This window comes from Aquarana catesbeiana, linkage group LG04 (genome assembly GCF_042186555.1).
Source record: "Aquarana catesbeiana isolate 2022-GZ linkage group LG04, ASM4218655v1, whole genome shotgun sequence".
Lineage (NCBI taxonomy): Eukaryota > Metazoa > Chordata > Amphibia > Anura > Ranidae > Aquarana > Aquarana catesbeiana.
Genome location: NC_133327.1, coordinates 691214608 through 691238177, shown reverse-complemented (window position 1 = coordinate 691238177; position 23570 = coordinate 691214608). Strand labels below are relative to the sequence as shown.

Below are 23570 nucleotides of genomic sequence, written 5' to 3'. Positions count from 1 at the left end.
TGGATCATTCCTGATATCATAAATATCACCCCCCTTCTACATGTATGGATCATTCCTGATATCATAAATATCACCCCCCTTCTACATGTATGGATCATTCCTGATATCATAAATATCACCCCCTTCTACATGTATGGATCATTCCTGATATCATAAATATCACCCCCCTTCTACATGTATGGGTCATTCCTGATATCATAAATATCACCCGCCTTCTACATGTATGGATCATTCCTGATATCATAAATATCACCCCCCTTCTACATGTATGGATCATTCCTGATATCATAAATATCACCCCCCTTCTACATGTATGGATCATTCCTGATATAAATATCACCCCCCTTCTACATGTATGGATCATTCCTGATATAAATATCACCCCTCTTCTACATGTATGGATCATTCCTGATATCATAAATATCACCCCCCTTCTACATGTATGGATCATTCCTGATATAAATATCACCCCCCTTCTACATGTATGGATCATTCCTGATATCATAAATATCACCCCCTTCTACATGTATGGATCATCCCTGATATCATAAATATCACCCCCCTTCTACATGTATGGATCATTCCTGATATCATAAATATCACCCTCCTTCTACATGTATGGCTCATTCCTGATATCATAAATATCACCCCCCTTCTACATGTATGGATCATTCCTGATATCATAAATATCACCCCCTTCTACATGTATGGATCATTCCTGATATCATAAATATCACCCCCTTCTACATGTATGGATCATTCCTGATATCATAAATATCACCCCCTTCTACATGTATGGATCATTCCTGATATCATAAATATCACCCCCTTCTACATGTATGGATCATTCCTGATATAAATATCACCCCCTTCTACATGTATGGATTATTCCTGATATCATAAATATCACCCCCCTTCTACATGTATGGATCATTCCTGATATCATAAATATCACCCCCTTCTACATGTATGGATCATTCCTGATATCATAAATATCACCCCCCTTCTACATGTATGGATCATTCCTGATATAAATATCACCCCCTTCTACATGTATGGATCATTCCTGATATCATAAATATCACCCCCCTTCTACATGTATGGATCATTCCTGATATCATAAATATCACCCCCTTCTACATGTATGGATCATTCCTGATATCATAAATATCACCCCCCTTCTACATGTATGGATCATTCCTGATATAAATATCACCCCCTTCTACATGTATGGATTATTCCTGATATCATAAATATCACCCCCCTTCTACATGTATGGATCATTCCTGATATAAATATCACCCCCTTCTACATGTATGGATTATTCCTGATATCATAAATATCACCCCCTTCTACATGTATGGATCATTCCTGATATAAATATCACCCCCTTCTACATGTATGGATCATTCCTGATATCATAAATATCACCCCCCTTCTACATGTATGGATCATTCCTGATATCATAAATATCACCCCCTTCTACATGTATGGATTATTCCTGATATCATAAATATCACCCCCCTTCTACATGTATGGATCATTCCTGATATAAATATCACCCCCTTCTACATGTATGGATTATTCCTGATATCATAAATATCACCCCCCTTCTACATGTATGGATCATTCCTGATATAAATATCACCCCCTTCTACATGTATGGATCATTCCTGATATCATAAATATCACCCCCCTTCTACATGTATGGATCATTCCTGATATCATAAATATCACCCCCTTCTACATGTATGGATCATTCCTGATATCATAAATATCACCCCCCTTCTACATGTATGGATCATTCCTGATATAAATATCACCCCCTTCTACATGTATGGATTATTCCTGATATCATAAATATCACCCCCTTCTACATGTATGGATCATTCCTGATATAAATATCACCCCCTTCTACATGTATGGATTATTCCTGATATCATAAATATCACCCCCCTTCTACATGTATGGATCATTCCTGATATCATAAATATCACCCCCTTCTACATGTATGGATCATTCCTGATATCATAAATATCACCCCCTTCTACATGTATGGATCATTCCTGATATAAATATCACCCCCTTCTACATGTATGGATCATTCCTGATATCATAAATATCACCCCCCTTCTACATGTATGGATCATTCCTGATATCATAAATATCACCCCCTTCTACATGTATGGATCATTCCTGATATCATAAATATCACCCCCCTTCTACATGTATGGGTCATTCCTGATATCATAAATATCACCCCCTTCTACATGTATGGATCATTCCTGATATCATAAATATCACCCCCCTTCTACATGTATGAGTCATTCCTGATATCATAAATATCACCCCCCTTCTACATGTATGGGTCATTCCTGATATCATAAATATCACCCGCCTTCTACATGTATGGATCATTCCTGATATAAATATCACCCCCCTTCTACATGTATGGATCATTCCTGATATCATAAATATCACCCCCTTCTACATGTATGGCTCATTCCTGATATCATAAATATCACCCCCCTTCTACATGTATGGATCATTCCTGATATCATAAATATCACCCCCTTCTACATGTATGGATCATTCCTGATATCATAAATATCACCCCCTTCTACATGTATGGATCATTCCTGATATCATAAATATCACCCCCTTCTACATGTATGGATCATTCCTGATATCATAAATATCACCCCTCTTCTACATGTATGGATCATTCCTGATATCATAAATATCACCCCCTTCTACATGTATGGATCATTCCTGATATCATAAATATCACCCCTCTTCTACATGTATGGATCATTCCTGATATCATAAATATCACCCCCCTTCTACATGTATGGATCATTCCTGATATCATAAATATCACCCCCTTCTACATGTATGGATCATTCCTGATATAAATATCACCCCCTTCTACATGTATGGATTATTCCTGATATCATAAATATCACCCCCCTTCTACATGTATGGATCATTCCTGATATCATAAATATCACCCCCTTCTACATGTATGGATCATTCCTGATATCATAAATATCACCCCCTTCTACATGTATGGATCATTCCTGATATAAATATCACCCCCTTCTACATGTATGGATCATTCCTGATATAAATATCACCCCCCTTCTACATGTATGGGTCATTCCTGATATCATAAATATCACCCGCCTTCTACATGTATGGATCATTCCTGATATAAATATCAACCCCCCTTCTACATGTATGGATCATTCCTGATATAAATATCAACCCCCCTTCTACATGTATGGATCATTCCTGATATAAATATCACCCCCCTTCTACATGTATGGATCATTCCTGATATCATAAATATCACCCCCTTCTACATGTATGGATCATTCCTGATATCACAAATATCACCCCCCAAGGGGGCGTGGCCTGGACCGGCATGGTGTAGGGAGTGTGGTACAGGAGCTCCACTTGCCTAACATCCGTAATTATATATCCTGGGGCTAAACTTGCTGTTTTTCTCCGTAACACCGGATTTCTGGACTACCGTACTACCAAGAAACATCTCACTGCCAAAAAAAACGAAGGATTCGGCTGCTAAACTGGCTAAATTACCATCATGCAGAAAAGGAGGCTGAAGAGGAAAATGGCACCGGCTCTCCTTCTACGACGAGCTCAGCAGCAGAGGACACTGCACGGGTGCTGGAGGCAATATCGGATTGTAAAAGCACCCTGACGGGCAAGATTGAGGAGATTAAGATAGATGTCTCGCTCATTCGTCAGGACCTACAGAAACTCAGAGATCAGGTCACCGAGACAGAGAACCGGATCAGCCACGTGGAGGACGAGATGCATCCATTACAGGTGAACTGAACAACTCCAGCACCAGCTCCACACGATCCTAGCCAAACAGGACGACATGGAGAATCGCCTCAGGAGGTGCAACCTACGTTTTGTAGGCATACCCGAAGGATCAAAGGGTACAGACCCCCCCCCCCCCCCCCCCCCTCATTTCTTGAAAATCTCCTCATTACCACCTTTGGACGGGCTGAATTCTCCACGTCTTTTGTGGTGGAAAGAGCGCACAGGCTGGCTGCTAAACCTTCCCCTCAGGGGGCGCCACCCAGAACATTGATAGCCAAAATGCTTAATTTCCATGATCGAGATACGGTTCTCCGCCTCACCGGAATAAAGGGTAATATTCCATTCAAGAATGGCGAAATCAAGGTATTTCCGGACTTCTCAGCTGAGGTCCAGAAAAAGAGGGCACACTTTACCAAAGCTAAACGGCAACGGAGGATTCGCCACTACTCCTATGCGATGCTATGCCCAGCAAGACTTTGTGTCGTTGGAGAGGACCGGGCGCATTTTATCGACACACCAGAAGCTGTTTTTTCCTGGCTTGAAAATAAAGCGGCACCAGCACGGGAACCCACTTGACGAACCGGCTACTCCCTATGGATGACCACCCAGTCTAGGATGTCTGTGCTGACAATCAATTTTCTTGAACTTCCTCGAAACACCTGGAATAAGATACACTGAAGGTACTGGCCCCTATAAACCCCGTGGCTTATATCTCCCCCCCATCCCTGGCTGTTCCCTCCCCTAAGGCCGCACATAGATCCCACGGTACTGAACTTGATTTCTATGGCCCTGACTTCCTAGCTTTAATGGCAGGCTGACGACCGACATGGCATCTGTGACATGGCCTCGAACTTCTGTATCCTTCCGATCCCCTTGCATACTCTATCCTGATGTCACAAGAGCAGATGTCACACTCTCTGTACTGTTGTATGTTCTTCAGCAGTTAATCGTCCCCCTAGCTGCGGGGTCCCCTCGGGGCCCCGCTACCCTTACTAATGATTGCAACGTGTATTGTTTGACTCAAGTTTGGTTTCCCTGGCCTGTCCGGTCTCAACTGACTACACTCGATAGATATTCGATGTGCTGTCTTGCCGGATACGCCAGAGTGTTAGTTTTTGTTTTAAGTTTAATGACGTGGTACTTTTTTTGTTTTAATGCTCAATACATGTGTGGTGTGCACAAAAACATTGGTGATCATGGTTGCATGCTGGCGTGGATGATATCCAAAACGCTGAACCATCCTATGCTGGTGACATGCTGCAAATCTAGTGGCATGCAGGGATTATGGTATTGGTAGAGACCCATCTCACAGGCCAACTTTTGTTAGCACTCAAAAAGCCATGGGTGGGGTGGCTGTATCAAGCTCCCTTTACTGCAAACTCCAGGGGTGTAGCTATCCTGGTGGCAAAAACGGTGCAATTTGTACTATTAACGCTTAAATCTGACCCCCAGGGCAGGTTCTTATTCTTGCATGCCAAGGTAAACGGCTTAGAACTCCTAATATTAGCTATGTACATACACCCCCCCTCCCCCCGTTCCAGTTTGGTGTTCTGACGGAGGGGTTAGCATTTATGTCTCGATTCCCTACTGCGCCTGTGCTCTGGTTAGGGGATTTTAATAATATTATGCACAAAGACTTAGACAGACTGACATTGACACCTTCTGAGAATCCCACTCAATCCTATACTAGGTTTGGTAAACTTCTTACGGACCTTGCCTTAGTGGATACATGGCGGCACCGACACCCCAAGGACAGGGCATTTTCGTGTTTCTCCACAACATACAACTCTATGTCACGAATAGATTTAATCCTGATCTCCCACGCTATTCTTCCCATCTTGGGTGAGGTAGGTTTTAACCCACGGGGTCCTCCCTGACCATGCTCCGTACTGGATCACACTTCGAATAGACTTTTCCCCTACGACATATACATGGAAACTTAACCCTTTTTGGCTGACGGTTATTCCTGAGCTAGAGGGGGTTGGGACTGAATGGGAATTATTCTTCCACACTAACAGGGACACTGTACCACCTGAGATGATATGGGACGCTTTCAAATCACACTCCAGGATGATATTATCTCAGCATATGTCTAGATACCGTCGAAACTCATCTCAGGTGGTTAGGCAGGCAGAACAATCCCTTGCAGAGGCAGAAAGAGATTTCTTGGCCGACCCATCACCATCCACAGCGGATCGGTTAAAACTACAAACCAGACTTATAAAAGATCTTCCTTTCAGCTTTTTGAAAATGAAGACTATTTACAACAGAGGATATATGAGTGTGGAGAACGGGCGGGAAGTCTTCTAGCTTACCTAGCCCACTTGGACCATAGACCTCCTGCTGTGGTATCTCTTTGCGCTGCTGATGGGGCATTGATCACTGACCCTGATATGGTGGCTGGGGAGTTCTGCTCCTTCTTCGCATCTCTGTATTCCTCTACTGCCAACAACCCCCATGAGGAACTAGTCACACTCTTAGCTAATATAGAAGTGCCCACTCTGACATACGACCAAAATACGATGCTGGAGGCTCCTATATCTAGGGATGACATAATTGAAGCCATGTCTCTACTTAACCCGTCTAAAGCACCTGGCTCTGATGGTCTCCCCCTTGAATTCTACACGGCGTATACTGAGACCGTGGTTCCCAGACTTCATGACCTATTCTCCCATATATTTAAATCTGGTTCTTTGCCCCCTTCCATGTGTGAAGCCTATATTGTGCTGATACCCAAACCAGGGAAAAACCCAGTTCTCCCTGAATCTTACCGCCCAATATCCCTACTCCAATTAGATATTAAGATATTGGCCAAGATCTTGGCACTGCGCCTGAATAAGGTGATACTGACCCCAATCCACTCAGACCAAACTGGGTTCATGCCAGCCAAAAATACAGCATACAATTTACGTAGGCTACATATGAACCTGCAAGCTGAACATGACCAACTAGGTTCATAGTAGTGTCCCTTGACGCCGCCAAGGCGCTTGACTCCGTCGAGTGGGACTATCTTTGGGAATGTTTAACACGCTTTGGATTTGGGCCTAGGTATGTTGGGTGGATTCAACTCCTATACCAGAATCCATGTGCCAAGATCTTGGTCAATGGAAAAGTCTCTGATCCCTTTCCCCTCTCTAAGGGTACCCGTCAGAGTTGCCCCTTATCCCCATTATTATATGGCTTAGCAGTGGAACCCCTTGCTTCCTCCCTCAGGGCACATTCTGGTGTCCAAGGGCTGAGATGTGGAGACTTGGTAGAAAAGATCAGTTATATGCGGACGACATGTTGTTGTATTTAGCAGACGCTGGCCCATCCCTAAAAATAGCCCTCGAGATTATTCAAAACTTTGGTAAATATTCTGGCTTAAAGATCAATTGAGACAAATCATTGATTCTTCCCATAGACATGAGCGTTCCCACTGATATAATGGCCTTGTCTCCTCTCCTCAGAGTTAGCTCCATGACATACCTCGGTGTTGTAATAACCGTACACCAGAAGACTACATTAGGCTTCATTTAGAGCCCTTGATAGCAAGTTTAAAAGCTAAAACACAGACATGGGCTAAACTACCACTGGGGGTCATGGGCCAGGTAAACCTTATCAAAATGGTCCTTCTCCCCAAATTCCTGTATGTCTTGCGGCATGCTGCAGCCTATATACCCCTTAGGATCTTTAAGTCTATAGAGGCCCTTCTCAACTCCTTCCTATGGGGGACAACCCGACATAAATTGTCCTGGCAAACACTTAAAAATGCCACAGAGCTAGGGGGTGCGGCACTGCCAGACTTTAACCTGTACTACCTGGCTGCACAACTGTCTCACTTTTTCTTTTTAGACAAACAGGACAAAGAACGATACCTAGCTCTGATATGTTCCTCCCTACGCCTGGGGACTAACACACCCCTTCCAAATTCTTCTCAAGGACCTTAAGGGCACTGGGCAGCTGAGTGGACGTAAAAGTCTACCGTATCATCATTGTAAAATATGGGAGGTAATAGGCCGCAAACTGAAAATACCACTTACACATTTTCACACACCATTATGGGATAACCCTAGTTTGCAAGAACTGTTAACTATCCCCAACTTCATCATATGGCTGAACCAGGGGATAAGGTATTTGTCTGACGTCTACTGTGGTAATGTACTTAAATCATTTCATCTTCCAAATTCCATGCATTTGGTACCTCCGCCACGCCCTCCAAACACAATTCAGTGACGACTCCCCTAATGTAGAGCACCTTGATGTTCTTTGTATCATAAAAAGTCAAGACTCCTGCAAACTTATATCGGTGTTCTATAACTCTCTACTCCGACCTTCCGCAACCACTTTAGTGTATAACCTGAAAGAGCGATGGGCCCGGGACGTGGGGGAGTTGGAGGACGACGAATGGGAAGATGCGTTGAGTACTAATAAAAAGGTGTCCACTAAACTATCTGATCGCATCACACAACTGTACATTATGCATAGATCATATTTAACCCCCAGCAGATTGGCTAAATTTAAACCTGACCGGAATCCACTATGCCCTAGATGTAGTAGCCACTCTAGCACTTTCTTTCATCATCTCTGGGCGTGCCCGGCGATACAGGATTATTAGTTCCATATTGTTAAGTTCATACACCATGGGATGGGATCCCCTTTGACGCTGTGTCCAAAACAATGCCTGCTGGGAATATTCCCTGATTCGGATAAATTCCACAAAATATTCCTCCAGGGGGTATTGTTCACAGCTAGGTTACTTATAGCGAGGAAATGGCTGCAAGTCGCACCACCAACACTTCAGGAATGGATTTCAGCAGTCAACCAGGTCTTGCCATATATAAAAAAAAAAAAAAAAAAAAAAAAAAAAAAGAAGATATATGTTCATAGGAAATGCCCTGCTAAATATGGCAGGATTTGGGATACGTGGCTAGAAAATGCAGCCACATCCACTGAAATATCTAATGACCCATCATAGTCTGACTTTTCTATAAATGTATTTACAAATTCTGTATTTGAGATGTGTGTATCCGAATTCACTATGCATTCCTGATATCATAAATATCACCCCCCTTCTACATGTATGGATCATTCCTGATATCATAAATATCACCCCCTTCTACATGTATGGATCATTCCTGATATCATAAATATCACCCCCCTTCTACATGTATGGATCATTCCTGATATAAATATCACCCCCCTTCTACATGTATGGATCATTCCTGATATAAATATCACCCCCCTTCTACATGTATGGATCATTCCTGATATAAATATCACCCCCCTTCTACATGTATGGATCATTCCTGATATAAATATCACCCCCCTTCTACATGTATGGATCATTCCTGATATCATAAATATCACCCCCTTCTACATGTATGGATCATTCCTGATATAAATATCACCCCCCTTCTACATGTATGGATCATTCCTAATATAAATATCACCCCCCTTCTACATGTATGGATCATTCCTGATATAAATATCACCCCCCTTCTACATGTATGGATCATTCCTGATATCATAAATATCACCCCCTTCTACATGTATGGATCATTCCTGATATCATAAATATCACCCCCCTTCTACATGTATGGATCATTCCTGATATCATAAATATCACCCGCCTTCTACATGTATGGATCATTCCTGATATCATAAATATCACCCCCCTTATGGATCATCCCTGATATCATAAATATCACCCGCCTTCAACACTTGCTTAGGTTCCATACCATCCTAAAAATTTCCTCATCCATCCCTCAATGTTAGTTTAGACCAGTGATGGCGATCATTGGCACCCCAGATGTTTTGGAACTACATTTCCCATGATGCTCAACTACAGTGCAGAGTGCCTGAGCATCATGGGAATTGTAGTTTCATAACATCTGGGTTGCCAAGGTTCTCCATCACTGGTTTAGACCAAACATTGAGCACCCCCCCTGTACCAGCAGTGCCGAGTGAACAATTCTCCCAGGATAAAGCCAAGGACACCACACCCAACACAGCTAACGCCGGCCAGGTTCAGCAGAGACGCTGGAAAACCTTTTGTTGATAAAGCAAAAAAAAAAAAAAAAAAAAAAAAAAAAAAAAAAATGAAATTTGAGGTGCAAAACAAGGAGATGTGATTGGTTAGTATCAGCAAACAGATGACCATGTGATCTTCACAACACCAACACAGGACAAAAGGAGAACTAGATTTCTTTATTCACTTTACAAAGGTGGCGTTATTAACGATGCCATTAACAGCTTTATAGACAAATATACTGTACATTATATCCTGGAGGTTATACAAACAACTGCAGTTGCCTCTTAAAAATAAAAACACAAATTCAGCTTTCAGAAAAACAAAAAAAAAAAACAAAAACGAAAATTGCTGAAGAAAAAGAAAATTGCTTTAAAGGGAGGGAAATTTCTCTTTTTTATAGGTTTATTTTACACCGTAAAGGATCGATGGCCATTTTCAGAAATGTACAGGCTTAATTTAAAAATAAAAAAAGAAACCGAAGTCCGTTTACTCTCATTTTTAAAAATGCACAAAAAAAAAAAAAAAAAAAAAACGCAAGCCAATTACACAGATTTATATGTAAAAATCAGCAAAAACAGTAAAAATTAAATAGTTGGAGAATGGACAAGTGGTGATCGGACAGCGACTGAATTCCACGCTTGATTGGCTTAAACATCTGGGACTGAAAAATAAAGATAAATTCATGGTTTTGGGCTGCTTGAAAAAAAGTTTGTTCAGTTCCCTTCTATGAGGCCGAGGAACAATAATGAAATGTCTGAGAAATTTCGCCATTTCCCGCAAAATTGGTTTGCTACCAAATATGCCTCCAACTAACCAAATGAAACCAAGAACACGATGTGTCACATGGTAGGGAAAAAAAAAAAAAAAGAAGTAGAAACGACAGCAGAAATGTACACGGAAATGAACCGAAGGTTATGGATGAAACATCCGAGGAAGGTCTGGACTAGTTGTTGAGAGGTTTGGAACTGGGAGGGCGGATGGGATTCTCAGTGAAAAGGCAGATGTGGTTAAACATTCTGTAGGTTGGTCTGGCTCCCAATCTTGCTGACGTCACCCCGTCTTTCAGCACAGCTGCCGAGAGTCTACACAGCGACGGGCCGGCCAGTTTGGGCACTATATAGAACAATCGTCCCTTCTACAGGGAAACTGCTATTCTTCTTCACTTTCATTCCCCGGATCTCCATCAGAATCGCCATTTACTTTGTCCACATTCATGTCCTCCTCAGAATCTCCCGATGTCTCAGATTCTCCATCATCCTCGTCTTCCTCCTCCTCCCAATTATCCTAACAAATGGAGAGAATTATTACAAAACTAACTAAAACCTTAAAAGGCCAATGCCGTCCGCCCAACTCCCATCCTCCCCCGTACCCCCCCCCGCCCAACTCCCATCCTCCCCCGTACCCCCCCCCCGCCCAACTCCCATCCGCCCAACTCCCATCCTCCCCCGTACCCCCCCCCGCCCAACTCCCATCCGCCCAACTCCCATCCTCCCCCGTACCCCCCCCCCGCCCAACTCCCATCCGCCCAACTCCCATCCTCCCCCGTACCCCCCCCGCCCAACTCCCATCCGCCCAACTCCCATCCTCCCCCGTACCCCCCCCCGCCCAACTCCCATCCGCCCAACTCCCATCCTCCCCCGTACCCCCCCCCGCCCAACTCCCATCCGCCCAACTCCCATCCTCCCCCGTACCCCCCCCCGCCCAACTCCCATCCGCCCAACTCCCATCCTCCCCCGTACCCCCCCCCGCCCAACTCCCATCCGCCCAACTCCCATCCTCCCCCGTACCCCCCCCCGCCCAACTCCCATCCGCCCAACTCCCATCCTCCCCCGTACCCCCCCCCTCCCAACTCCCATCCTCCCCCGTACCCCCCCCCGCCCAACTCCCATCCTCCCCCGTACCCCCCCCCGCCCAACTCCCATCCTCCCCCGTACCCCCCCCCGCCCAACTCCCATCCTCCCCCGTACCCCCCCCCGCCCAACTCCCATCCTCCCCCGTACCCCCCCGCCCAACTCCCATCCTCCCCCGTACCCCCCCGCCCAACTCCCATCCGCCCAACTCCCATCCTCCCCCGTACCCCCCCCCGCCCAACTCCCATCCGCCCAACTCCCATCCTCCCCCGTACCCCCCCCGCCCAACTCCCATCCGCCCAACTCCCATCCTCCCCCGTACCCCCCCCCCGCCCAACTCCCATCCGCCCAACTCCCATCCTCCCCCGTACCCCCCCCCGCCCAACTCCCATCCGCCCAACTCCCATCCTCCCCCGTACCCCCCCCCGCCCAACTCCCATCCGCCCAACTCCCATCCTCCCCCGTACCCCATCCTCCGCCCAACTCCCATCCGCCCAACTCCCATCCGCCCAACTCCCATCCGCCCAACTCCCATCCGCCCAACTCCCATCCGCCCAACTCCCATCCGCCCAACTCCCATCCGCCCAACTCCCATCCGCCCAACTCCCATCCGCCCAACTCCCATCCCAGTGGTTTCAGGAATTGCGATCGCTGCGTTCTGAGAATTCACGGCAATGGGAGACTCAGAACAAAACTATAATATACTCACATCAGAGTCCGTATTCTGCTCCTCTCCAGATTCCTCATCTGAAGACTCTGCAACACAAAAACAACGTCTTATTACAGTGTGTCAGCTTATATCTGTCCCCCCCCCCCCCCCAATGATATACAAGTGAATAGACATGCAATGTATTCATATCGGAGCAGTGCATACATCCCCGGACACGAGCACCACTCAGATCTGCATTGATCGCTGTACAGTCACTCTCGACAGGCTGCAAACTGCAAGTCCTAGGCAGAGAATTACAGAGGAACATACACTGCACCCTCTTCTTATAGCCAATCTTTGTTGTGGTCTTTACATGGAACCCCCACGGATAATGGATGAACTCACCTTCTTCATACACGACTTGGGCCTCCTGGTTGGCTTGTATCCTCTGTGAGATCTCAGATGTGGCCACCTACAGCAAAACCAAAATAACCCATCAGGGCCGGACAAGAAAACGTCACAGGACCGTCCCCTATACTCCTTTCCCTGCCAGTGTCCGTACAAATCGACTGAATACCCCACAGGGGAAAAACCCGCCACCCCCTCCCAGACCGTCATCTCACCTGTGTGATGAGAAGATAAAGCTTTCCATTCAGTCTGGACATTTTATTCAGCGTCTTCACCCGCGTCTCCATGAGCTGATAGAGGGACCCGAGCTGAGGGACCAGATCTGGTAACTGCAAAAAAAACACAATCCACCGTGACAAGACGATTAAACTAGGAACATGGAACCGCCCGTGTGAAGAGGGTCAATCACAGCTAGCGATTTTATCTACACCCGAGGATACCGGGAGCCACCTCCAAGGGGGAAAAAAAAAAAAAAAATGGTAGCAGTGAAATCTTTCTAAACCAGTGAGAGTTGCTACTGCAAGTGAGAACTGGATCTTGTGAAAAGAAAGCAAAATACAAATCTCAATCAGTGAACTCTTCACACACCTTAAAATCACATATTTGGAGTCCAGTGTCCCTCTGGCTTTCAAGCAGCATCAGATCTCCAGTCTGAGGGACACGGCTGGTTGGTTGTTCCAAACATTTAGGAGAAGCAAGCTCTGTTATTCTATGGATTTAGGTTCTTGGGGTGTCTTCTGTCTTGAGTTCATCTTAGATAATGGATTAAGATCAGGAGGGCTTTGAATGTGCCAAATCATCTCCTCCTGGATTTTTACTGAAGATTTTTTTTTTTTTTACACACAAACACACGAGACTGTAGCTCGGCCCCCTGCATGGGTAAACCATGACCGTGTCAAGTTTACCCTGAAAATTCAATATATTGAAACAGAACATCGTTCTTTAGGACTTTGGCCATGTTTTGGTTCACTGCCCTGCTGCAGAATTTGGGACTGATCCGGCACCTCCCAGGTGGTGTTGCATATAACTGACTTGTACTTTTCAGGACTGAGAAGACCAAACCACCAATGTGCAGAAATGTAGACCCAAACCTGCAAAGAACCTCTACCAGGCTTCTGTTGCCCGCAGATTCTCATCCTCACAGCTCTCCAGCAAACAAACTACCTTCTGCTACAGGTAAATATCAAAGTTTGGACTCCAGAGTCCAGAGCAGGGGTAGGGCAACCTCAGCCCTCCAGCTGTGGTGAAACGACAAGTCCCATCAGACATTGCAAGACCCTGACAATCACAGGCAGGACTCCTAGAGGCAGAGGCATGATGGGATTTGTAGTGGCGAGGGTGCCTACCCCTGGTCCAGAGCATCGGCTGTCAAGTTTTCCACACACCAGTCTGTGCATAGGGGAGTTCCTTGGCTTTGTAACAACATCTGATCTCCATAATGTAGATGGGTGTCCCACCAGGGGTAAGCTGATGGCACCACTGGACATCTTCCGATGGGGGATAGGAAAACTGCATGATGCCTCTTATCTGCCGCACATTACGTTTCCTTGGCTGATCACTGAAGTTTCTGGCCCTCACGTTGCTCCTTTCTTTATGCCTTTGCAGAAGAGCTTGGATGGTATCTGGAAATACCCGCTCTTCCTTGCCATTTCTCTGCAGAGACCATGTTGATGCTGTGAGACCACCTCGTGTTTGGTTGCTGCGCTCAATCTTACTACGGTGTAAGGTTTTTAACCTTAAACCATCTTCAGCAACCTCATCTGGCCTTCCTCACCCGGCTTCATTCCTCCCCCAGCTTCCTTCCCCCTACACCAATAACTGCATTTCATTTAATGATTGTATTCTAAACCTTCATGTCATGGTCACCATTAGCATCATCCATACAGCATTTGTTCACAAGCGCCTAAAAGTTTTGCACATTATATATTACAAGTTGCTTGACAAAGATCTTCAAGAAGTGGCGGGCTATGAACCCAGAACCCAAAACAAGGTCACCATTCTGCAACAAGAATGCTTACGGCAAGAGCCGGCCAGGGTGGGCACGTGATAAGAGGCGGCAACGAAAGAAGCTATACTAGGCAGGCAAAAAGGACATTCATTTTTCTGTCTCAGGTTCACGGCTGTGTAATAAAATGGTCAGGAAAAGACAAACACTTACCGAAGAAAGATAGGAGACGTGATTAACAAGAACCGACTTCATCCAGCGTACCATCAATATCGCACTAAAGATGAGAGACAAAGATTAGAAAGCAGTGCAAGGATAGATGGAAGCCGAGCCTACATGTGTGTCTATGGCACTCATCATATATACACTCAGCAGCCTACAGGGTGCGCCATTTTACTCAGACTATCTATTCCTATACCATTTATGAACTCTGTAGCTGATCAGATGTCATTTATAGCAGATTTGCAACATTCAATGAAAGCTTGTAATCCTCAGACATAAAATATGAACAAAGTATATCCCTCTACAGTGTGTACTTGTCTCAGTCCAGAGCACTAAGTGTCATTTCTGTCTGCCGCCTCCTTCCTTTGCCATCTGCAGGAGTCACTTCTGACAAGTTTTTCCTGACATCAAGAAAAACAGTGACAGGGGCGAGAGCTTCAGCTCTGTTCATTTGTGCGGGGGAGGGGGTGTCTCGTCCCTCCAATCAGCTCTGTAGAGTAACTTCAGCTCCCCCTCCCCCCCTTTTTTTTTTTTATTCAGACAAGTTTAAAATTCTGGACTTTGAACAGATGTAGAGAAGACTGCAGATAAACAGGTACAACTTATGTAGGAGCTTTTGTTTCACCTGAGGCCAGTCGCTTCACTGGGGATACTGTGAGGGTTTACAATCACTTTAAAGCAGAGTTCCACCCAGAAACGCAACTTCTGTTGATCCGATCCCCCCCCCCCGTGCCACAAATCCAGGTATTTGCTCCCACATTCCCGGCGAAAGAGCACCACAGATTCTGCGGCCAACTACGCCATGTCCGGCCTTTCCTCCTCCCACCGCTGTCTCCTGGGAGACACACAGGTCCCAGAAGACAGCAGGGACCATTCAGAACACGCACCGCGATTCGCGCATGCGCAGCATGAAACAGGCCGTGAAGCCGCAAGGCTAAACTTCCTGTTTCCCTTACTGAAGATGCTGGGGCCAGCACCCGGAGGCGAGGGACGGCACGGCTTTGGGTAAGGACATCAGGGCTCCCTGGACAGGTAAGCGTCCTTATATTAAAAGTCAGCAGCTACAGGACTTATAGCTGCGGACGTAATTTTTTTTTTTTTTTTTGCAGGCGGAACTACTCTAAAGACAACTGATTGAAATAAAAAGCATAATACCCTACATTGTGGGAACTTAACCAAATATACAAGGGGTCTTCAAAAAGTTTCAGCACTTTAATATTCGATATAGAGTTAACAAGTGCAGAAACTGACGAACCCTTGTAGTAAAAATGTTTTCAGACACTTGACCACAATTCTTTATACAAGCTACAAAGGTACATCTTATGCCAAAGTTATGGCCATTACTATGGAATTGTCCCCTTTGTGGTTATAAGACTTTCCACGAGATTTTAGAACGCGTCTCTGGGAATTTGTGAGGTCAGGTACCGATGTTGGATGACAGTCAACTTTCTAATTCCTCCCAAAGGTGATCAGTAGGTCAGGGCTCTGTACAGGACACTGGAGTTCCTCCACACCAAACTGGTCACACCATGTCTATATAGCTGGCTTTGTACACGGGGGGCACAGTCATGGTGTAACAGAAAAGGGTCTTCACCAAACTTAGAAGAGCACAATTGTCTAAAGCTGGGAGTAGATATCTTTAGTTCTCCAGAAACACCAACAGACCATATTCTGGGAATTTTCCTTAGATAAAATAGCAGTCATCAATACCAAGTTATTGATTGAAAACTGATGGAGCTGGTCCACCCATGTCCCTATGGAGCTGGTCCACCCATGTCCCTATGGAGCTGGTCCACCCATGTCCCTATGGAGCTGGTCCACCCATGTCCCTATGGAGCTGGTCCACCCATGTCCCTATGGAGCTGGTCCACCCATGTCCCTATGGAGCTGGTCCACCCATGTCCCTATGGAGCTGGTCCACCCATGTCCCTATGGAGCTGGTCCACCCATGTCCCTATGGAGCTGGTCCACCCATGTCCCTATGGAGCTGGTCCACCCATGTCCCTATGGAGCTGGTCCAAACTGGTCAACCCATGTCCCTATGGAGCTGGTCCAAACTGGTCAACCCATGTCCCTATGGAGCTGGAACAGAAAAGGATCTTCAAACTATTACCACAAGGTTGGAAGAGCACAAAGGTCTATAATGTCTTTGTATGATGGAGTATTATCAGGACCCTTGAACGCCATTTGGTGAGGGTTCACATACTTTTGCCTATATTGTAGGTGTGATGGTCGAGCGTATACAAACATTTGGCCGTATAGTGTACACAAGTATCATACAGGGACTTCCAGGAATTGTATAGACATTCCTCTAGGAGCTAAGACCACGTTAGATAACGGATTCTACTTCCATGTGAAAACCAGAAACCAATTCAAACTGGGAAAAAAGGTTCCAAACAAGTCAGATCGTGTCCTCACCTGGACGGATGTCCTTGTAACCTTTTGGTGAGCTGAAAAACAAAAAGGATTTAAATATGAAGCCGCTGCCCAACCTATGTACTTATGAATAAAAGGAGTTCAAACATTCTCACTGCTTACGACAGGTACACTTCACATTCAGATCTTTTAAGAAGCATGCAGATTTTTAGTGCCCAGATGTCCACTAGGACCGATAAAAGGAACATGTAAGTGGTCACCGCTGACCTCCAGGAAAATGCCAACTGCCTGGTAGATTTAAATTCATCCTTTATGCCATTACGCCTGGGGGTGGGGGGGGGGTGGGGGGGGGTTAGAAAGGTCTGTCTGATGAAGGGACCACCAATTGGCTGCCAGTGATCACATGATCAGAAGCCTTCCCCACCAAAATGGGATAGGGAGAGCAGTCACTGATTATATATATATATATCAGGGCTTGACAAATTTGCTTGGAATCTAGGAGCCAGCTAAAAAAGTTAGGAGCCAGGTTTTTTTTTTTTTTTTTTTTTTTTTAAACGACCGACAAAGCTTTATTTTCAATATAAAAATTAACCAATCTTAAATTTACACAGAGACGACTAGAACAAATGTGACTGCTTTTATTTCCTGCCATGCAGGTACACAAGACCACCATATTCTCGCTAAGGATCCAATCAGGTCCGCCTGAAAAACTGACAGGCGAACCTGATCAGACAGCCCGTGTGAAAGGGGCCAAGCAGGGAGATGACAAATAATAAATTCATTTTAATGAACCACTTCCTTCCCGCAGGACGACTATATACGTCATGTCTTTGAAGAGAAATACCGTTGTTATGGTAGCAGCTAGCTACCATAACCCCGGTGTCTTCTTCAAGAGCCGGCGGTTCTCTTTCAGATAAAAGTGGTCTCTGCAGCAGATTAGCAGCGAGATCACTTTTATCGGCGGCAGGAGAGGGCCCCCCTACCGCCGCTCTCCGGTGCCCTTCACCGCTTATCGTGGCCGTCGGTAACGGCGGAGGAGATCCGGATCTGTCCCTGGCCTGACATGGAGACAAGTGAGAGGAAGATGGCCCCCCCGCCCATCTCCAAGTCATTGCAGGGCGAAAGCGACGTCAAATCGTCACTTCCACCCATAGCTCTTGAAGGGACATTTTTTTTTTTTTTTTCAAATGACAATTTTTTTTTTAATGCATTTTAGTGTAAATATGAGATCTGAGGTCTTTTTGACCCCAGATGTCATATTTAAGAGGACCTGTCATGCTTTTTTTCTATTACAAGGGATTTTTACATTCCTTCTAATAGGAATAAAAGTGACTTTTTTTTTTTTTTTTTTTAAAAGAACAGTGAAAAAATAAAAGTTAAAATAAATAAGAAAAAAAAAAATTTTAAATGTGCCCCATCCCTTGTAATAGAAATAAAAGTGACACAATTTTTATTTTTTTTAAAAACAGTGTAAAAATAAAAAATATGTAAGAAAAAATAATAATTTTTTTAAATGCGCCCCGTTCCCGCCGAGCTCGCTTGCAGAAGAGAACGCATATGTGAGTAGCACCCGCATATGAAAGCGGTGTTCAAACCACACGTGAGGTATCGCCACGATCGTTAGAGTGAGAGCAATAATTCTAGTCCTAGACCTCCTCTGTAACTCAAACATGCAACATGTAGAATTTTTTAAACGACACCTATGGAGATTTTAAAGGGTAAAAGTTTGTCGCCATTCCACGAGCGGATGAAATTTTGAAGCGTGACATGTTGGGAATCAATTTACTCGGCGTAACATTATCTTTCAAAATATAAAAAAAATTGGGCTAACTTTACTGTTTTCTTATTTTTTAATTAAAAAAAGTATTTTTTCCCAAAAAAGTGAGCTTGTAAGTCCGCTGCGCAAATACGGTGTGACAGAAAGTATTGCAATGACCGCCATTTTATTCTCTAGGGTGTTAGAATAAAAAATATATATAATGTTTGGGGGTTCTAAGTAAAGGGAAGGAGATGAGCAGGCAGTGAAAACAGGTAGGGAAAGCTGCTCCATTAGCATTGGTGGATGTCTTGTCATACCAACGGCCACCACCAGAGGCCGATTGCAGAAGGAACCAGGAACCATAGGACTGCAGTAGGCCGCAAAGCCGGGGCCTCAATTACCGGCGCGGCCCAGCGCGATCGCGGCGGGAAGGGGGGGGGGTGGGGGGGGGGGGGAGGCGAACGGACACAGGATACCAAAGCTGTGCCGCCCCAGGCGCCAGGTCGCTAATTCTAGTCGCAAATGCGACCTGGCGCCCGGGGTTTGTCGAGCCCGAATATATATATATATATATATATTATATATATATATATATATATATATATATATATATATATATATATATATATATATATATATATATATATATATATATATATATATATACACATATATATATATATACACATACATACATACATACACACACACATATACATATATACACACACATACACAGTGCTGTGAAAAAAAAAGGATTTGACCCTTCAAGATAATTTTTTTTTTGCATATTTCTCACTTAAATGGTTCAGATCAAACAAATTCTAATATTACACAAAGATAACCGGAGTAAATCCAAGATGCAGTTTTTAATTTCATTTAACGGAGGGAAAAAAAGCTGTTCAAACCTGCCTGGCCCTATGTGAAAAAGTAATTGCCCCCTCCCATGCTGAATCATGAACTGTGATTAACCACATTATTTTGAAAAGCCGAGTTAAATTTCACTTGCCACACCCAGGCCACATTACTGCCAGACCTGTTGAATCAAGAAATCACAAAAAGCGTGCTTCACTTTGTCAGACGGCTTCTAACAGATCACAAAAAGCCACAAAAAGATTAGAAAAAGTAATGTACATGTAATCGGTCTAGGAAGGGCTTCAAAACCATTTCTAAGGCTTTGGAACTTCAGTGAACCACATGAAGAGACATTATCTACAAATGGAGATCACTTGGAACAGTGGTGACCCTTCCCACCCTACAAAAAGGCTCCACGAGTATGAGGACGACTCATCCAGGAGGTCATAAAAGAACCCAGAACAACATCTAAAAGACCTGCCGGCCTCACTTGCCTACTAAGATCACTGATCAGTGTTCATGATTCACCGATAAGAAAGAGACTGGGCAAAAAAACCAGGCAGGTTTGGATGTTTTTTTGCCTTAATGAAACCATCATTTAAAAACTGCATTTTGTATTTACTCGAGTTATCTTTGTGTAATAACGTGTTTGATCCGAGTCATTTAAGTGTGACAAATATGCAAAAAACAAAAAAAAAAACAAAAAAAAAAAACAAACAAACAAAAACAAAACAAAAACACAACACACACAGGAAGGGGGCAAATACTTTCACTATATCTATATACACAAAAAACATCAAAAATCAATCCTGATGTACTGACGGCTGATCTAATTTCCTGAGGTAAAAAAAATGCCCGGACAGTACAAATACCCCTCAAATGACCCTTTTTGGAAAGTAGACAGTCCGAGGTATTTAGTAAGAGGCATGGCGAGTTTTGTGACGTTTTAGTTTTTATAGTTACAATTTTGGAAAAATATATTTTTTTTTAACATAGTGTCACCAATGCAGTACAGAGTCATCATATAACTGGTGTTGCAGTTATCAGGGACACAGACTGGTGACGTCACGTAAAAAAGTTAAAAAAAAAAAAAAAAAAAAGTAAAAGTTTACATTCTGTGATCAGAGCAGTAAAGTGTTACCATAATTACACTCAAGTACTCTGGGGAGGTGACCTGTATATAATACACTATGATTATTTATAACAGTGATAACTTCTAAGCAACCACTTTTTTTTTTTTTTTTTTTACAAATGGCATGCATTCATCCAGCGTACACTATTGTGAAACTGATTGGCCACAGCTATAGGGTACAGATGCTCTGTAATTGGCCCTGTCTGTACCATGTGATCACAGTGACCAGTCACAGATTAAAATAAAATAGGATAGGAGCCATTTGTTGTGAACCGATGCCATGCGATCTGCTGCGATTGGTCACAGCGATCACATGGTAGCCTAGTACACAGATTTGCCTTCCGGTGGACAGAACAGATGATGTTCACCCAGGATGGCAGCTCCTCACTCAGCCATCATAGGGTGGGAAGTGGTTAATAAAAAGTAGATTTCGGGTAAATATAACCATTGTGTAAACTGCCAGCTGAGAGACGTGAGCCGACAGCAGAGGTTCGCCCCGCTGTCGGCTGAATACGGGTCACAGGAGTGCAGAATGTAATGCACTGGAGAAGAACAGCCAAAAGAGCATCAGCCATACTTCTGTACAAAGGATGGTTTTAAAGCGATACTTGGATAAAAATTAAAAAACAAACAAAAAAAAACACTTGGATTTAAAATATAAAATGCTTCTAAAGTAATGCGGGATTTTAAGGCCCCTTTCACACAATCGGCCCGCTCGGCTCACCCATTGACTACTATGGGCAGGCGGATGTCAGCAGAGAGCGAGAGCAGAGAGGCGCTGACACCCGCCTGCCATCCGACAAGATCCGCTCAAAAACAGACAGGTGGCGATAAGTACGGTTCGCCATCCGTTCAGCGAAACAGATGAAAAAAAAAAAAATACGGGCAGGCTGTCCATTTTCATTCGATCTCCCCATAGAGAGCAGTGGGGCTCCAACAGGTCTGTCCCTCCCACAGTGAGTGGAGACACAACTGTCATCATCCGCCTGATCAGCTGAGATCAATAGAGCGATTCTCTCATCCTCCCCCCCCCTCCCTGCTGAGCTACTGGAGTCCGTCCAATGGATCCGCTCCGTGTGAAAGGGGCCTTAAACATGACATAGGTTTCCCAGAGTGTAACGAGTTAGCTAAATGAAAGCGCAATAGTAACTGGGACTTTTAAACACAACAAAAATTGATTCATATGGATCGATTCACTCATATGTTATGTGTTTTTGTATGAATATTTAATAATGTGTTTTAGTTTTGTGCAATCTTTTCTATAATAGTAAATCTCTGCATTCTGAACTTATAGTTTAAAGAGTAACTCCACTTTTGTTGAGAATAAAACCCCTCCCCCTCTGGGTGATCTCTGTACATTGCAGAGATTGTAACAAACTTTGTAGCAGATTCCGACCTTTTGTTATTCTGAAGAAATTGCCGTTTGTTTCTGTGTCCATGAGTGAATGTGAGTGACTTTATAAAATTATCAGTTGCTGCACCTGCAGGGTTCTAATGAGGAAAGTGAAGGGGTTGCAACCTATTAGACATTTTTTCACTTTGGGAGTCTCACAATACTGCACGATTGCAGGGGATGCTCAAAATCTGACTTGTATCTTAGTGCAGACTTCTGGTAACTCAGCGAGCCAATCACACAAGCTGGAAATTACATTTCTGGGGTGGCGGGTTCTGTATACACAGCCCCTCCAGGTGGCCATATTGCATTTACAAAAAAAAAAAAAAACACTTACAGTGGCTGCAGATTGAAAAGATAACAACCTTTAATTACAATATATCTTGCGTTGTCATGATCGTATACGCTAGATTTTTTAGTTTTTTTATTTGCCAATTTTTTCTAAGTGGAGTTGCCCTTTAAATCCATATGCATCAATAGAAAAGGTGTACAAAGTCCTACAGATCTTTCTTCAGAAAGCAGCCACAGCCCGAGTAGGAAAGCCTATAACCTGCCAGCAAGCTGCTAAGTATGACCAATGCTGTGTGTGGAAGCAGTGGTCTCTCTGTAGAGGTCTGACACACGCCGTCTAAGTCAGAGATGGAGTTCCCAACAGGGAATAAAGCTCTAGCCAACTAGAATGTAATCAGAAAAAAAAAAAAAAAAAAAAAAGTCAAGCGATGCATACAGACGCAGGTACACCTGACTCGGGCACACAGGCATCAATGACTCCAAATGGCAAAGAAGGATTTCAGTCCTGGAATCAGAGTCCTCCTTTATTGTCCCACTCAGACAGCCAAGAGACGTGTCTTCACCTGAGATCTGACACAAGCGAAACCAGACTGGAATCATCATGGCGGGACAAGAAAAAGGGACCATGTGTGCAATCCAATGGAGGAGCGGCCTACAAAAATTACTCCAAGAGCACAACGAGGACTCCTCCAGGAGGTCATAAAAGAACCCAGAACATCTAAAGACCTGCAGACCTCACTTCCCTCAGGTGAGATCAATGTTCAGGATTCACCAAGAAGACCGGGCAAAAATGGCATCCATGGGAGAGTTTCAAGGCCAAAGCCA

General features: G+C 44.2%; 2 protein-coding genes and 1 non-coding gene across 4 annotated transcripts in view; 1 reads left to right on the top strand and 2 right to left on the bottom strand.

Moving 5' to 3' along the window:
* The window catches only part of PPP1CB (protein phosphatase 1 catalytic subunit beta), a 336969-nt gene that overhangs the window by 120666 nt on the left and 192733 nt on the right, over positions 1-23570 (top strand). The window lies entirely within an intron of this gene.
* The window catches only part of LOC141141082 (WD repeat-containing protein 43-like), a gene marked incomplete in the record, with an annotated part of 19056 nt that continues 5508 nt past the window's right edge, over positions 10023-23570 (bottom strand). Inside the window, 6 exon segments of the mRNA XM_073628789.1 lie at positions 10023-11149; positions 12425-12471; positions 12770-12836; positions 12988-13101; positions 14931-14994; positions 17358-17389. Coding sequence (XP_073484890.1) covers positions 11015-11149; positions 12425-12471; positions 12770-12836; positions 12988-13101; positions 14931-14994; positions 17358-17389 — 459 coding nt within the window.
* On the bottom strand, positions 23278-23353 carry LOC141142066 (small nucleolar RNA SNORD53/SNORD92). The gene has a single exon (XR_012244311.1). It is a non-coding gene; the product is annotated as a small nucleolar RNA SNORD53/SNORD92 (small nucleolar RNA).